The 16808-nt window shown below is 41.4% G+C and overlaps 1 protein-coding gene across 1 annotated transcript; it reads left to right on the top strand.

The window, feature by feature from the left end:
• The first annotated feature begins 424 nt into the window (after positions 1-424).
• LOC309557145 (uncharacterized protein) lies at positions 425-14761 on the top strand. The gene is made up of 5 exons (XM_082259800.1): positions 425-526; positions 599-747; positions 4680-4827; positions 7482-7579; positions 14328-14761. The coding sequence occupies exons 1-5, from the start codon at positions 484-486 to the stop codon at positions 14424-14426; spliced, it is 537 nt and encodes a 178-aa protein (XP_082115926.1). The 5' UTR covers positions 425-483; the 3' UTR covers positions 14427-14761.
• Positions 14762-16808: the final 2047 nt, after the last annotated feature.

A 16808-nucleotide genomic window follows, 5' to 3' on the forward strand; every position in this document is an offset into this window, starting at 1 on the left:
TTACATCCTGTGCTGACAGGCAAGTTGAAACGTTTGTGGATGTACTAAGCTCAGGTCCCAGCCGGGGATGGGGGGGGGGAATGTGGTGCACCCACAAACAGGGAAGTGGGGGGAATGGCCCGGGGACCAGCAAGAGCACATAGAAAGGAAGAATTTCATAAAAAAGGACCATTCATTTTAAGTTAGGATTTACCTCCTTTTAAAAAAAAAAAACAAGAGGTAAAAATATCACTTTAAGGCATCATATGTTACGTACAAAATCCTCTATTTTACAAGTACCAAGGAATAAAAAGAAAAGCGAAAATTCCCTAAAATACAGGGAGAGTGTGTAGGCAAGGGTGCACTTCTCTATTTCTGAGTCTTGTGAATAGTGAAGGGTTTTTCCCCTCCCACTCACATTATTACGACATAGGAAATCCCAGCTTCAGCGTGTCATACACAGAAACAAATGCCATTTCTCAAACACATGCTTCGACAGTCAAGATGATCCTACACTGGCATCTTCCATGCTTCATTTTTGGAAATGGTAGGTCCTCGTCAGTTCTTTTTCTATAGTGTGAAAGGATTTCCGTAAATAACTGTTTGCTCTCTTTTATAGTATGGTGCCTTCTCTATGCCACGGACGTCCAAGTGAACAGGGCAGACTTCAAATTAGTGTGCTCTGATAATACACTTCTACTGTGTTCTTCCAAAGAAGATCGAACATGTGTGGACGCATCACTCTGCATGCTTGGCCATGAGAAACAGGTAAATCATTTTTTTTTGTAGGTAACATAGTCAGCCTTACTATGTATAAAGAACACTAATGTGTCAAAGTATAATAATTAACTTGTAAGCATTTTAGTCTACCTCAGTATTTAGGCTCCGTTCACATCTAGGCGTTGCTATTTTTTCAAGCCTTTTTCTGGCTTTTTTCTGATGTTTTTTTTCTGGCGTTTTTGTGCAGGCATTTTTAGTTGACAGGTGACCAATAAAAAGCAGTAAAACGCCTGTAAGCTGCCAAAAAAGGAGCTTATGTACTTTTTTGAACGATGGCCGTTTTGCTTAAGGCGACAGAATGTGAACAGGGGCCGTTAAAATGAATGGGATTTGTCTTGTTGGGCTTTTTTAGAGTTGAAGCTTAGAGCAGAAAATCCCCCAAAAACTTGTCCCCAGGCTATTTATATGGTGTCTGACTACTTGTATTTTAATGAGGAGTCAGTGAGTCCCTTTGATGCGCCACAGGTGTGATGAGTTAAATTAAATCCGCAGCGATATTAAACCCACAAACAAAAATAAAATTCCTAAGAGCCGGTTCACAGATCCGACTTCGGGGGGCGACCTGTGAAGTCGCGTGCACCGCTGTGCACCGCGACTTCGGCGCGACTTGCAGGGACTTCACATAATGGAAGTCTATGCAAGTCGCTCCCAGGTCGCCCCAAAGTAGTACAGGACCCTTTTTCTAAGTCGGAGCGACTTGTGTCACTCCTATTAGAACGCGTCCTGTACTACTCAATGGACCGCGACAGACCGCGACTTGTCAGGCTGACAAGTCGCCTGACAAGTCACGCTAGTCTGAATGGGCTCTCAATGTGGTGGTTGCATGCGTTTTCTTTTTTAGGCTTTTTTTACTTGGTAATCTGGCCAGCTACACACTTTCTGTCTTAGGGTGTCCCCACTCCACTGGTAGAATAACAGAGACACCTTTGGACAGTAGTATTGCTGTACTAGCAGATTTAGATGGACCTGACTAACAAATTAAAGCTGAACTCAAGTTTACACTTTTTAAGCAGCAACAGCTTTTTTTTTTTTTCTTTTGGGATAAAGGTTTTCCATATATGATTCAAAGCTGATCATCACTGTCAGTGGTAAATGATTTGTCTCAGTTGCCACTAACTGTTACTTTAGCACAGGGATCCTCAAACTACGGCTCTCCAGCTATTGTGGAACTACACATCCCATGAGGCATTGTAAAACTCTGACATTCACAGACCCGACTAGGCATGATGGGAATTGTAGTTCCTGAACAACTGGAGGGCCATAGTTTGAAGACCCCTGCGCAGAACAACTTGGTCTCTTAAAGTACGTTGAAAAATAACAGATTTACAGACAGGATCAACAGGTGAAAATAAAGGGAAAAAGCCTAAAAAAAATGAATGCAGCCACCACATCTAAGAATTGGTCGCTTAAATATAATACATTTTTGTTTATAGGTTTAATATTGCTTTAAGATCTGGCACCAGGGATGGAGTGCTCAGTGAAAGCTCCTCACATTATGAATGCTGCCCTCTGATTAATTCTAAAGTTAAGCCGGTCATACATGGATCAAAGTTTAGCGGGTTGAACAAGGACCACCCGAATTTCAATCCATGTACACTTTTGACTGGGTGGTTGTACAGATGTTGATCTACAGATTGACATCTGTACAACTTCTTGTTAGATTTTGCTGCTCGATCAGCACCACCTGCTATAGCCGGCAGCGCTAGGGAAGTCCCCCCCACTGTCAGAATACAAAGGCACAGCAACGAGGATTCCCCCATCTACATCGAATGTGTGAATGGGGGAATTGGGTCATTTTTATATTCAACCCTCTGGTTGAACAAAAAAAAAAAAAAATCTATATGGGCTTTTTACTTTATTGCAAAATGTATTTAAAATTATAGCAGAAGACACAAGTCATTTCCTTTGTCACGCTTTCCCGTATCATGAGACCCAGCCAGACCGTATGACTTTTGATTTGTACACAGTCCATCATACTGCATGATCTGTTGTGTTATTCATGTGGCCAATGCTTCTGTGCTGTTAAGCCCCTACATTTCCATGTTGCAGACAGAAACTAAATGGCTTATTTATAATGAATACAACTACAAGTGTTTAAAGTGTGCCCTTACACACCTATACTTTAGACAAAATAAGCATCATTGCAGCCCTTGTCTTCTCAATACTAGCGCAACTGTATGCAAATGTCGATATTTATTAATTCAAAGTTTCCACCACCCATTCACACTCCACAAACACTGTGGACACCAGTCAATATGACTCTAGGGTTATGGTGCGATCTATGGGGTGCATTTGGTTTGATGTCCTGCCATGCCACATGGACTGGGTGCTTCTACCCATGTTACTGGATCGGATAAGACTCTGCGTGCAGTATTTTTTTTTAAACATCTAATCTACCAAATAACTCAAGCAAACCTATGGATTATGTTTATGTTGTTACAAATATAACAGGTGGAAACAAGGGATCTGCATTGTTCATCCTAAAGTTCAGTAATGCAATAATGTCAGTTCTTGTGGCTGTTCATAAGGGTCCATTCACACTAGCGCGACTTGTCAGGCGACTTGGTCGCCTGACAAGTCACGGTGGGTCGCTCGCCATTGAATAGTACAGGACCCGTTCTAATAGGAGCGACACAAGTCACACCGACTTAGAAAAAGGGTCCTGTACTACTTTGGGGCGACCTGGAGGCGACTTGCATTGACTTAAATTATATGAAGTCTGTGCAAGTTGCGCCGAGGTCGCGGTGCACAGAGTCTTCACAGGTCGCCCCAGCAAGTCGTGTCGCCCCTGTCTGAATGGGCTCTTAGCTGCATATTGACTGTAACTAACCACAATATAATCTTTGCAGCTCTTTTTCTGTTGTAATACATAATTTAGGGCAAATACATAGGTGTGCGCAGGGGGTGTGCCGGATGTGATTAGTGGGCACACACTAATCACCTTTTGCAGTGCAGATCTCCCTGCACTACTTACACCGTCAACTGTTCTAATGACTGACACCATCCACTGCTCTACTGACATGTCCACTGCTCTACTGACAACATCCATGTTTTAAAATGTTTGTTTAGTTTTAGAATGTTTGTGTCCGCAGGTGTTTGCTAACATACTGTGCATATATATATATATATATATATATATATATATATAATATACTATATACACAGTATATACACACACATAGACACACTGGAATGTGCATTTAAGCTTAGGGGTGCACACCCTAATGCAATAGGCTGCGCACACCTATGGCCAAATATATTTGCCCTTTTTAATGTAGTACCCCTAGATAGATGCTATAAAGTCCTCCAGATCTGTACTCACCCCACAAATGGAGCCCTCCAGCTCCCCTGATACCCGGTGCCGCGGCTGCCCCGGCTTCCACCTGGCTAACCCGGTCTTCTCCAGATCCACTTCCTGTCCTGAATGGCCAAGATGAGAAGGCGTAAAACGATGGCGATAATTGATTTGCTAGCTTTACAATTTTCGAGGGTCTGGGGCACAGAACACTGCAGACAACCTTTTACAAGCCAATTAGAGCCTCAGGCTCTAACCACGTGCTTGTAAAAAAATGACAGACCTTATAGAAAGCTATTAGTCCAGCGCCCTGCATGCAAACTAGGGATGGGGGAGGCACCCCTGCTCCCCTTATGGATACCAGCTGCCACTGGTAGCTGTGTTGATTATTCTGGCCTGTTCGGTGTTTCAACTGTTGCAGGTTTATTTGCTCTCGCTGCTTTGTAGAAAACTGTGGATCTCTCTGGAACATAGTTGTGGAGCAAGGGTTTGGGTGAATTCTAAAGAAAATTGGCAGGAAGACATTGCACACATTTTGCTTTGATTCACCCAGAATATATTTAGCTAATTTAAAATGACAATTCAGTTTGGCAGTAATTGAAAAAAATATCTTTTTCTTTTTTAGATAAATAAAAGCAGAGAAGACAATTTAAAATTGTCGAGGCATGTCTTATGTAATGAGCCTGCCAGTAATTGTTTATTCACAGAGAACGGAGACTACAAATGCAACCTTGGTGAACATCAAAACAACACAGCCATTTTTAAACTTACAGGTATGGCATTTATATTATGATTATTCTACATCCAAGGAAAACGCAGTGTTTTAAACAAAGAACACAATTTTTGTGATTATTGTAATGTTTATTCAAAAGTGATGCGTGCACATAATAATGATTTTATTTCCTAGAATTTCATTTGAGAGGCTGTCTATGTATCAGACAGTGTTTTCGGCACAACAGAACAATTACCAAGATAACAAAATAATCCAAACACAGTATTTAGTGCCAAAGCTACATTTTTTTCTAATGCATTGTTATTGTTTAAATACAATATGAATTAAAAGGCAGCTATATATATTACGCTAAGCCAAACACTTCTCAGAACCTGCTGCTTACAAAAAAAGGCCATGCAAATGAAATGCAGCTTTTAGACTGGCCATATATGATTCGAACTCTTAATGGGCAGGCTGAATGTACCAAGTTGATCAATCAATTAACTTTGGTACAACCAGGCTGACAGATTCTCTTACGATTATCGCTAGCCGCTGCTATAGCTGCTAGTGATAATCGCTGTCTTCTCGTGGCAAGAACAGCTTCCCCCGCCCAGAGCAGACAATAGCTCAGCAGGAGGGATTCCCCTGTCACCACTGTCCGTATTGATGGGGGAATTGTGTGAGTTTCTTTCCTGCAACTCGTTGTATGGCCTGTCTTAAGATGTTTGCCTGTACTACACCATTTAGATAAATCTTTTAAACTTCATTTTATGTGCAATTTATACTGATAACAAACACAGGAAAACAATGTCCTTCTAAACAAGCCCTAAGCCCGCGTTCGCGCTTGTCATGCTATTTTACAGGTCCAAATCACATGACAAGTCACACGCAATTATCTGCAATAGAATTGTTTAGTTCTTTGAACTGTTAGACTTTGCGGTTCCACACCAATTTGAAAAATAAGTCCCTGCACTATTTTTTGTTGATTTTAGGTGCTACTTACATTGACATGCGGCTTTGAAATCGTGGGATTTCAAGTGAAGTCACACAGTTTTAAAGTCAGATTCGGTGTGAACGGAGGCTAAAGGCCAGTCATTATTTGCTGCATTACTAAGCTGGAAGTATCATACATGCTTATTTTCTTTTTTATTATTATTATTATTATTTTCATATGCACTTCACATGCATCAGCACCCACAAGGCTGTGTCTATGCAGCTCCTGCGTCCCAACTAATGTCAGTAGGACCATCTGCATGGGGATGTGTGGAGCACCTGTGCATCCCCCTGCAGGTATGCATGGCCTCTCATGGGGGTGCATAATGATACACCCCCATGTGAGCAAGGCCTAACATGAAGTTGGTTATATTTATAATTATGTTTTGAAATAATAGTTTTTAAATACTTTAGATTTAAGTTATTTTTCAATTATTTTCTCATTAGGAATTAAAGAGGAAGTAAACTTCCCTCTGTAACTTTTGCCTATAGGTAAGCCTTTGATAAGGCTTACCAATAGATACTGTAAATATCTCCTAAACTTGCACAGTTTAGGAGATGTTTACTTTGCATGCAGTCAGTGACATCACTGTCGCATGCGCTCTGCAGGAACGGCCGCCTGTGCCGTTCCTTCAGAACCCCGTGCCAAAAACGCGGCTCCTGCACATGCCGTCATCAGGGCTGAAGGAAGACAGGTGAACATATCGGCCGTCTCAGTGACGAGCGGGCGCCGCTAGAAGGGCTTTGTTAAGGTAAGTATTTCATAATGAGCTAGTATGCGATGCATACTAGCTCATTATGCCTTTGTCTTACAGGTTTTTATTTTTTATATATATATTTTTTTTAGGAGGTTTACAACCTTTTTAAAAGCATATATTACTTTTGCAAACCATTGTAAGAAAACAAATTAACAAAAGGGGAAGGGACCATGCAGAAATCTAGAACGTTTGTATGATCTTAAGTACAGCCAAAATTTCAGTTTTCATTTTGGATAGAGTTGGGGAGGGTTAAGTAAATTTCCCTTCACTTTCTGTCTTGTAGACCCAAAAGGAAATTATAGGAAATCTTTTCCATGTGAGGGAAATCCCCTCTTAGAAAGTTGTCACGGAAACAAGTGTCCCTGTTGGAGGACTTCCCTATTTTCCTATTTATTCTTTCTATTTTACCCTCACTATCGTTCCAGGTAACTTTGGTCTTCAAGACCAATAGGAATTATACAGTACAGATGACTCTCCCTAAAGCTGACCAGCAGCCAGCAGTTAAATGGAAAAAACTGACTCAGCCCGCACCCTCCACCAAAAAAAATAAATAAAAAAAAATAAAAAACGGACTCGATTCCTTCATCCATCGAGGTGGATGGGGTAGTCCTCTTGCTGTGTGATTGTATTTTGACATCGGGAGACTTTCCCACCATCAGAATAAACAGGTCAACGCTGCAGGTTATAGCCTGTAATGGTGATGGAGAGGAAACTTACCAGAAAAGCGGTTGTATGGAAGTAGATTGACTTCTGTACAACCACAGTGGCTACACATGGATCACAATTCTTCCTGTCCCTGCTGATTCGGCTGAATTTCAATACACCTATGGGCAGTTTAAGAGTAACACAAAAAAAAAAAACCTGAGATGGATTATAACCCCTCACCACTCTATTTAAATCTTACAAAGAAAGTTTTGCTCTTAGGTTATACTTTAATTTTTTTAATAATTTTTTCTGTTTTTAGATTGCTGGAAGAAGAACATGAAAGTATCAACTCTTACTTTAGAAGTCATTTGTAGTTTTATACTTTTCCTATCCATCATGGCATTGTTTCTGAGTTATGTAAGTATGTGTGCATATGACATTTAATGTTTATATACAATATAAGTTCTAAAGACAACCTGTCACATTTTACCATCAGTGTCTAATATCAAGGTTGTATTTTACATGATGGTACTTGTGGGAAGATTCCCAAGACAGCAGGGTTAGGGAGGGCACCAGCAAGCCTCATAATTTTCCAAATGTAGCAATATTTTACCTCATTTTATTTTTGTCTTCTGGCTACTTCTGGACATTTGGGAATAATTTTAGCAATTGAACTGTGAGGGGAATCAGAAGAGTCACTAAAGTTCTAGAAACATAAAACCATCTTTCCTTTCTCTTGGTCTTTAGTTTATATAATTGGTAAGTAGCTGGGTTTATAAACCACACAGCATGCTTAAAGGAGAAGTAAGGCCAAAGCTTTTTTGGTCCTACATCTCTTATGGATCACTGGAGTGCAGTAGCTTCTGCACTTCTGTGACCTGTTTTCAGCCGACAGCAGGCTGATGACGATCCAGGCTGGAGAACGATCCTGAGCTGCTCTGCTGGGAGACTGAGCCAGTGCGCGCTGGAGGGACAGAGCAGAGAGCTGGTGACTGACTCATGGCTCTCTGCTCAGAGCAGAGGGGAGAACTGAATAATCATCTGCGTTTGATCGCTTAATTCTCAGTGCAGAGGTGGCGGGGGACAGATGCACCATCGGTTTGATGCTGCATCTACTCAGGGGAGTATAAGTTTTTTTTTAAGGTATCCCATTCTATTCTATTTTAATTCAATAGTAAATTCTACCATTATGTTTCTAAAATAATTGCATAATACAAGCAGAGGAGTTTGTAGAAAATAGTGGAATGGCTAGGGCAGTATTAAATACAGCCTTCTAAAGTACACTATATTACCAAAGGTATTGGGACCCCTGCCTTTACATGCACATGAACTTTAATGGCATCCCAGTCTTAGTCAACTCTTCTGGGAAGGCTGTCCACAAGGTTTAGGAGTGGCCCGCAGACTCAGGACAGTCAAGTTCCTCCACCCCAAACTCGCTCATCCATGTCTTTATGGACCTTGCTTTGTGCACTGGTCCAAATCATTTGGTGGAGGGGGGATTATGGTGTGGGGTCATTTTTCAGGGGTTGGGCTTGGCTCGTTAGTTCCAGTAAAGGGAACTCTTAAGCAGTGCTTTAAGTGGCCCAAAAGAGGTGCCGGTACTCTATTACAGCCTATACATTTTTTCGTCCCCCACCCCACATCAGGGTCCCCACAGAGCACCCCCTGGGGGACTCACTGGTGGTGACTGGTCTGTCTTTGGAGTGGGGCATATTCTTGGGGGGGGCAATTGAGGGCGCAGATGTCCAAAATTAGTGTACTGGTACGCTAAGGCGCACGGAGAGGTTGCGGTATGCTCAAGAGCCATATTTGGAAGTGGCGGTACTGAGTACCAGTGCATACCGGCCCACTTAAAGCACTGCTCTTAAGGCATCAGCATACCAAGACATTTTGGACAATTTAATGCTCCCAACTTTGTGGAAACAGCTTGGGAATGGCCCTTTCCTGTTCCAACATGACTGTACACCAGTGCACAGAGCAAGGTCCATAAAGACATAGATGAGCGAGTTTGGGGTGGAGGAACTTGACTGGCCTACACAGAGTCCTGACCTCGACCTGATAGAACACCTTTTGGGTTGAATTAGAGCAGAGCCTGCGAGCCAAACCTTCTCGTCCACATCACTGCCTGACCTCACAAATGCACTTCTAGAAGAATGGTCAAACATTCCCATAGACACACTCCTAAACCTTGTGGACAGCCTTCCCAGAGGAGTTGAAGTTTTTATAGCTGCAAAGGGTGGGCCAACTCAATATTAAACCCTACGGACTAAGACTGGGATGCCATTAAAGTTCATCTGCATGAAAAGAAAGGTGTCCCAATACTTTTGGTAATTAAGTGTAAATTATAAAGCTGGCCAAACAGAAGATGGATGATAAGGTAAGATATGGCATCTGCCCTTCACCAGCTGGTGTACAACCGAATCCTGCTGATTTTTTTTACATCTGATTTGGCTAGCATTTTATTGTTCTGCACACATAATGAACCTTTTGCTTTTTTTTTTAAATGTTTTTCCTTTTATTTTCACTTGGTAATCTAGCCAGTAGGGCCCCTTTCACACTGATGCAGCACAGTGTACTCACAGGTTATCTGCACTTTTCAATTGACTTATATTGTGTCCCTTGGTTTCGGTGCACTTTCTGAAAGCACATCATAACCACAGGACATACAGTAATAGAAGCAAATGGAAAAGTGAAGCTAACCCGCACCAAACCCATGGGTACACTGCGCTGCTCGGTGTGAAAGAGGCCTAAGTCTGTTCATTTTTAACCTACATTAACAGACTAAGCTGTCCAGACAATAAAGCAGTTAAAGGGTCGAGAGAAACCATTTACAGTAACAATGACAAGGGTGCTTACAATGATCAGCTTTTATTCATTACTTGAATATACTAGGCCATCTGAAGGAAAAACTAAGAGAGTGCCCACATCCCTAATGTACAACAACAAAAACAAGGTCGCTCCCTCTAGATGGGATTTTAAGGGGCAATAGTATAGAGTAGAGAAATATCAAGGGAGATTTTTTTTTTTAAAAAAGGGTTATATAGTTTATTACAAGATACAAAAATCCAGGCGAACAAGAAAATAATACAATACAAATGGATTAAAAGTCCAGGCTGTTCAAATGCATACGTGACCAACGTTCATGTCCACTATCCACAGATAGAGACAGCGAAAGACCCAACGCGTTTCAAAGTAAAGTATATCTTTCTTCATGAGGAGTCAATTAACATAGAACATAGTTACATCCTGAGTTGAAAGGTCAATTTGTTTGTAGAACCGCAGTGGTTAAAAACAAGCAAAGAAGTGACCATCATAGCTGCACCTAACCGTCCCCAACAGTCTCTATAGAGATGTCTCATGGGGGGTCGCAGAAGGCCTTCCACAAGGGGCCGCTGGGGCACAGACCCCCCAATAGACTGTAGTGGTATATACAGATATCTTACCAAACATCCGAATAGAAGATGAAAGAGAGGTGAGTATCTATTTAGAAGTTTAGATGACAAATAGATATATCAATCTATCCCAGTTCCTGCGGTCCCTCTGGGATGAAGGTCCAGCATGGTTAGCGGCCCTGGATGGAAATCATGGCTGATGATCAGCTTTTATTAATTTATGTAAAGCCCAAAAGGAAGAAAAACAGTTTGCTGTAACTGCTTATAATGTGTTAGCTGGAGTTCAACTTCAATTTGTTAGTAAAGGCCATCTAAATTTGCTAATCTAACATTACCATCTCCTTAGTCTGACAGTTCTGCTGTCCGAAAATGTCTGCTTTATTACTTCACCCAGAATGAAGATACCCTAAGACAGAAAGTGTGTTATTGTCAAGATCACCATGTGAAAATAAAGGGAAAAAGCCTAAAAAAAAAAAAATAGTTTAGCCACCACATCTAAGGATTGGTAAACTGCAATATATTACAATTTTTGTTTTGGGTTTAACAACAATTTACACTCTATTTGACAGCCAATATTTTGCTTCAAGTTACTTTAATAAAAAAAAGTATATTTATTTGTAGTGTACTATAACACTCTCTTACAACCTAAAAGTATAATTTGCTTAGTCACCTGGAAGTTTTATACACTAAAGTGTGTTCTCAGAAAAATCCACTATTGTATGCATTTTTAAGCAGAAGTATACATTTGGCATTTTAGAAATTTGACAAAAAAAGACATTGTCTATTATGTGGTCACCAAAAAATCCTTGTTTAATGGCACTGGAAAGCACTTAAGATAACCAAAAATTTTACATTGCACAAAAAAAAAAAAAATATTCTCCAGAAAGATGTACTTCCCCCTAGACATATTTCCCTTTTAATCACTTTAGGAAAATGTCAGTGACGTGTTCTGCTTTGTTTTTTTTTAGTAACATATTACTCTTGAAAGTTGATCTCCATCAGTAACACAACGTCACAGTGTGGCAGACACTTGTAGGTAGAAAAAAAATAACAGATGATCATGCCAAGTGTCCTTTTAACACTGGAGGCAAAAGGGTGTTGTGAGGCAAACACCATCTGCACATATCATCTTTAACCACTTGTTGACCGCATCACTTAGATGTACTGCAGGAGAGCGGCTCTTTTGTGCCAGGTCACGTACCTAGTACGTAACCAGACATTTCCGAGTAGGGGGCAAGCTAGCCCTTGACCAGGCTGTGCTGTGCTGTGATCAGACAAAGCACAAGCCAATCAGCTGGTGTCGGCAACTGGATGTCCTCCGGCACCCGCTAATCAACAGAGCTCTGCCTATGTTTGCTGGAGTCACATTGGACAGCAGCATCCAATTGGATAGCTTCCTTAGTTACCTAGGAAACCATAGAGAAACCATGTTCTTCTTGACTTCCTCTCCAACTGCAGTGCTGCACTGGAGAAAGTAGACGGCAACTGCCTACAAGCTTCATTTGTCTGATAGATACCTTAGACTCGGCCATCTCAGCTCAGATAGTTTTGCAAAGGTCTACAGATGTTCCATTATAGATGATACAGATTTTCATTCAAAACATATGGACAATTAAAGCAGACCTTGCACTCCATGCAAGGTCTGCTTTTACGTGTGCTCCTCTTCCCCCTCTGAAACTCTCATCCTGTAGGGGGAAAAAGTTAGATAATATACTCTATGGTTCTCCATGGTTTCCTGGGTCTCCTCCAGCTTCCACAGTGCAGGATCTTGCCAGAAAGATGCCTTTACCCTCACCTTGGTGCCACAGGTAGAAGCTGGGGTAAGAGGTAAGTTTATTATCTAACTTTTTTTCCCCACAAGTTTTATATACGACATTTTAGCAAAGAGGAGGGAGGCACACTAAAAAAGCGGATCCTCCTTAAGAAGTAGCGTGGAGCAGGTGTTTTTTCTTGGTAACGACTTTATAAATAAAACTCTATAAATCTATTAGTAAATCTGTCTCACGATTTGTCTCACTGCTTCTGGTTAGCATTGCTTTGCTATATGAAAAAATGTATAAATGTCTCTGTGACGAGACCAATCTCGCCACTGGGCGTTGGAGAAGCCTGGTTGCTCGCCTCCTGCAATGTGACTATGGACCCTCTCATCAGCCCATGCTAAATATAAACACCATGGCAATTTGACTGTGTTTGTGGCATCTGAGCGCTGTTTGGATATGTTGAGCGCTCAGATCCAGGCTATCGGGGGATGGGTTGAATGTGGGGGTTCTGTTCAGTAGACTGGGAGTTATGCATTTTTGTGTCTTTTTGTGTTTCTTTAAACATGTGGCTAATGGAGTCTTGCCTCTATCCTGGAAGCTAAAACGTATTCCTGTAAACTGTAAGGAACAGGAAGTCAACTCCTAATATGGGCATTACAGGAAGTTCTGAGGAGACGGGCTGTCTATTGACACTCAGAGGAATGTGTATTGAGGGCTCGTTAGGGAACCATTGTTCTGTGTCTGACTATAGTTTACATTGATTGCCCCCTGGGGCTTCTGTCTCCTTGCATTGGTCAAAGCTATCTGACCAATCCCTGTTGACTCATTTTCAAGTCCTCATTTGCATAGCAGCCCTCCTTGCATTGGTCAAAGCTATCTGACCAATCACTGTTGACTCATTTTCAAGCCCTCATTTGCATGGGCTGGAGAGGACCTTATTGGGAACTGCAAGTACTTTACAATTGACCAATGGGAAAGCGGTTGGGGGAAGGATGTTCCAATTTCTGTATAAAAGTGTGCTGATTTCTTCCAATAAATGTTGATGTTGTTCCTGTTTTACCCTCATCTCGGAGCTTTGTCTCGTTATTGGGGGAATCTGCTGCAGGGATTGCTATGGTCTTCCATACTCCCTTAGAGAATCACTAAGCTCTTGTAAGAGCTTGTGTAAGAGCTTGTTCTGCTGCACTCTCTGGGGAAAGAGAGGTTCACCCATAGGAACCTGGAGCCTTGTCGTTGGTCCAGGGTGGGTAGGAGATGCCAAGACCCTAACCAAGCTGCGGCGGTTCGTGGAGTCTGAAGTGCTTACGGTGTCTGGTGGAGTGCTTGGAGCCCTCGGGAAGCACTAGGAGCATCTGTCAACGGAGGTACCTGCTCAAGGGTGCCCTGTTCCGTAACAGTCTCTAACTGTAATTCCCCAGCAGGATTTGTTGCTGCGTGTAGGGCAAAGATGCTTAAAATGATACTACACATAATACATGTATTCAAGCATGTATTCACAACTCAAACAAATATCTTCAAACAACCTCCTTCAATTTTTTTTTTTTTTTTGCTGTAGTGATCTGACTTCCAGTTAGAGGGTCCATGGTCCCACTGCTTATAGAATTGGGCCACCCTCTCTTGCTTGCTCCCAAGATGGACTATGGGATTTGAAGTGTTCACGACCACAACTAACGTGCACTGCTTGTTCCAGAAAAAAAATACATGCAAAATAGTTTACAAGGCCTTAAGTAGTACATGTGTATGGAGTATTTTTGGAGAATAAGGATATTGTTTGGTGTCATTTTAATTCACATGCTGTTGATCCTTTTTAGCAGGCAGGGCTTGCTCTTTAATTTCAATAGCCAGGGGATAATAAAATATCTAATTCTATGTGTGGGATTACAAATATGTTTAAAACTACATTTGGTAAGCAAATTTTATGTGTCCCAATTTAGCATATATGTTACTGCAAGGTGGCATGACTTTTCTTTTTTTCTCTGTGATATGATAATGGTATTATTTTTTTTTTTCTAGCTCTGTCTAAAGAAAGCAGTTTATAAGACGTTCACTGGCACGCAGAAGTCATCATTGCATATTAAGTGTAACCTGACTGAGGAAGCTGAACCTGTCTGAAATGGATGGACATGAAGACAACCTTAGAAGAATAGTCACATACAAAAAGAGAATTGATTAAGCACCAATTCAACCGCTGGAAAAAGTCCTGTTAAAACTACAGTGTGAACTATGCTTTTCATTGACTGGCTAAACAGACCACAATTTATAATTGCAGAACAGAATCATTGTATGGGGGAACATATTTAGTAATGAAGTTGGAGATTTAGCTCCAAGCCTTGCTTTTCTAGTTCAGGTCAACAAAAGAAATCAAATACCTGATTGGTAGTTAATTAACACCATTTCGTTTAACTTTCCTGTGACTTTATATGATATCCCTAATGGAAGAAGCAATTCAGTATATTCCGTTAGTCTCTTCTCCTGACTACTGGTTTATGAGAAGAGAGAGAGACGGAGCGCCTCTAAGTGCAGTATGCTTTAATCTAAGATTACGCATACGATATAAAAACTCACATGGGGTACAGTAATACAAGGCTCAAAAGATGGTGACGGCAGATGGTGGTGGAATCCAGTGTCCGTAGATCTACACTTGAAAAAAGAGCGAGCATGCTCGCTGGGAGCTTGGCGCGTGCTCTGAAACGCGTTGTGTCTTCCCATTCACTTTGGTGACGTCACGCGGCTTTACGCTGCGTTCCAGCCCGACATGCGGAAGTGCCGGATCCCGAATGACAACGGCCGGCTTAGTTTGTCCTGCTGTATCCATCAGCTTTCACCTGCATTCCATCTTCGGACACTGGATTCCACCACCATCTGCCGTCACCATCTTTTGAGCCTTGTATTACTGTACCCCATGTGAGTTTTTATATCGTATGTGTAATCTTGGATTAAAGCAGACTGCACTTAGAGGCGCTCCGTCTCTCTCTTCTCATCCTTTCCACAGAGCCCTGACTTCCCTGTGTTGTGGAGCTTGCCCTTTGTTGCAGACTATCTTTTCCTTGACATACCCTCACAGTATGTCCCATGCACACTTGCACCATTGTTATTTGAAGTTCTGACATTTTTAGTATATTGCCCACTATACGCCGGTCAAACCGACCTCTGGTAATCACCCTGAGCGCCTGATAATCTACTGTTTTTTTCATGACTACTGGTTTATGATTAGAATTTTTTTTATTATATGTAGGAATTCTCTCAGTTATAGTACAATGCCACTATACTGTACATAAGCTATTTGTGAGCTATTTGTAAGCTATTTGTGTTTCAGTTATAGTACAATGCCACTCCACTTGTGTGAGTTTTTGGATACCCTGAATATATTTATTGAATATAATTGTCACTGTGTGACTTTAAATATGTGGTGCATATCTGTACTTAAAAAATTGACAAAATAAATGCCAAACTTGTTTTGCTCATTATATAATCTCTGAATATACTTGTTTATCAAGAGTACAAAATAACTTGTAATGGCATATACAGTATATCTCAATAAATGCAAAGTATTCTCTAATTGGATGAGGTGTCCCTATCTCTCCACTTTGTCCAATCAGAGAACACTTTGCTTTAAATAGGAAGATGCAAAGTGTTCTCTCAATGGTGCCCATATGGAGCAAGCAACCTCCTGTGTTCACTAAGCAGAAATGAAAAACAAATGACTCATCTTGCAAACCAGTGAAATCATGCATTACCTTAACAACTTCATTTGACCAATTTTCAGCCTTCAGCGCTGTCACACTTTAAATGACAATTGCGTGGTCATGCAATGCTGTACCCAAATGAAATTTTTATAATTTTTTGAGACAGATAGATCTTTCTTTTAGTAGCATTTAATCATCGCTGTCTTTTTTTTTTTTTTTTTTTGCTAAAAATGTTTTTTTTTCGCTTCTGTTAGGAAATTTTGTAAATAAGTAATTTTTCTCCTTCACTGTTGTACACTGATGAGGCTGCACTGACGGGCACTGATAGGCAGCACTGATGAGGTGGCACTGAAAGGCACTGATGAGGTGACACTGATGAGGAGGCACTAATATGCAGCACTGATGGGCACTGATAGGCAGCACTGATATGCAGTACTCATAAGCACTAATAGGCGGCACTTAAGAGCACTGATAAGCGGCAATGATTGTTGGCACTGATGGGCAGCACTAATTGCCACTGATGGGCGGCACTGATGAACATGCACTGCTGGGCACTGAAAAGCAGCACTGCTTGACATCACTGATAGGCACTAATTGGCATCACTGATGGGCACTGTTGAGGCTGCACTGATCATCAGGTCACTGATGATCAGTGCCCTGATTATCTGTGCAGGTCTCCCCTGTGAAGAAATGCCAGTGATCGTCTCTCCTCTCTGTCAGTGTGGGAAGAGAAAAGCCGAAAACCGGCATTTTCTTGTTTACATGTGATCAGCTGTGATTGGACTGATCACATGAGTAAAGAGGTGCG

This window comes from Pelophylax lessonae, assembly GCF_965119305.1.
Source record: "Pelophylax lessonae genome assembly, chromosome: 5".
In the NCBI taxonomy this organism is placed as follows: domain Eukaryota; kingdom Metazoa; phylum Chordata; class Amphibia; order Anura; family Ranidae; genus Pelophylax; species Pelophylax lessonae.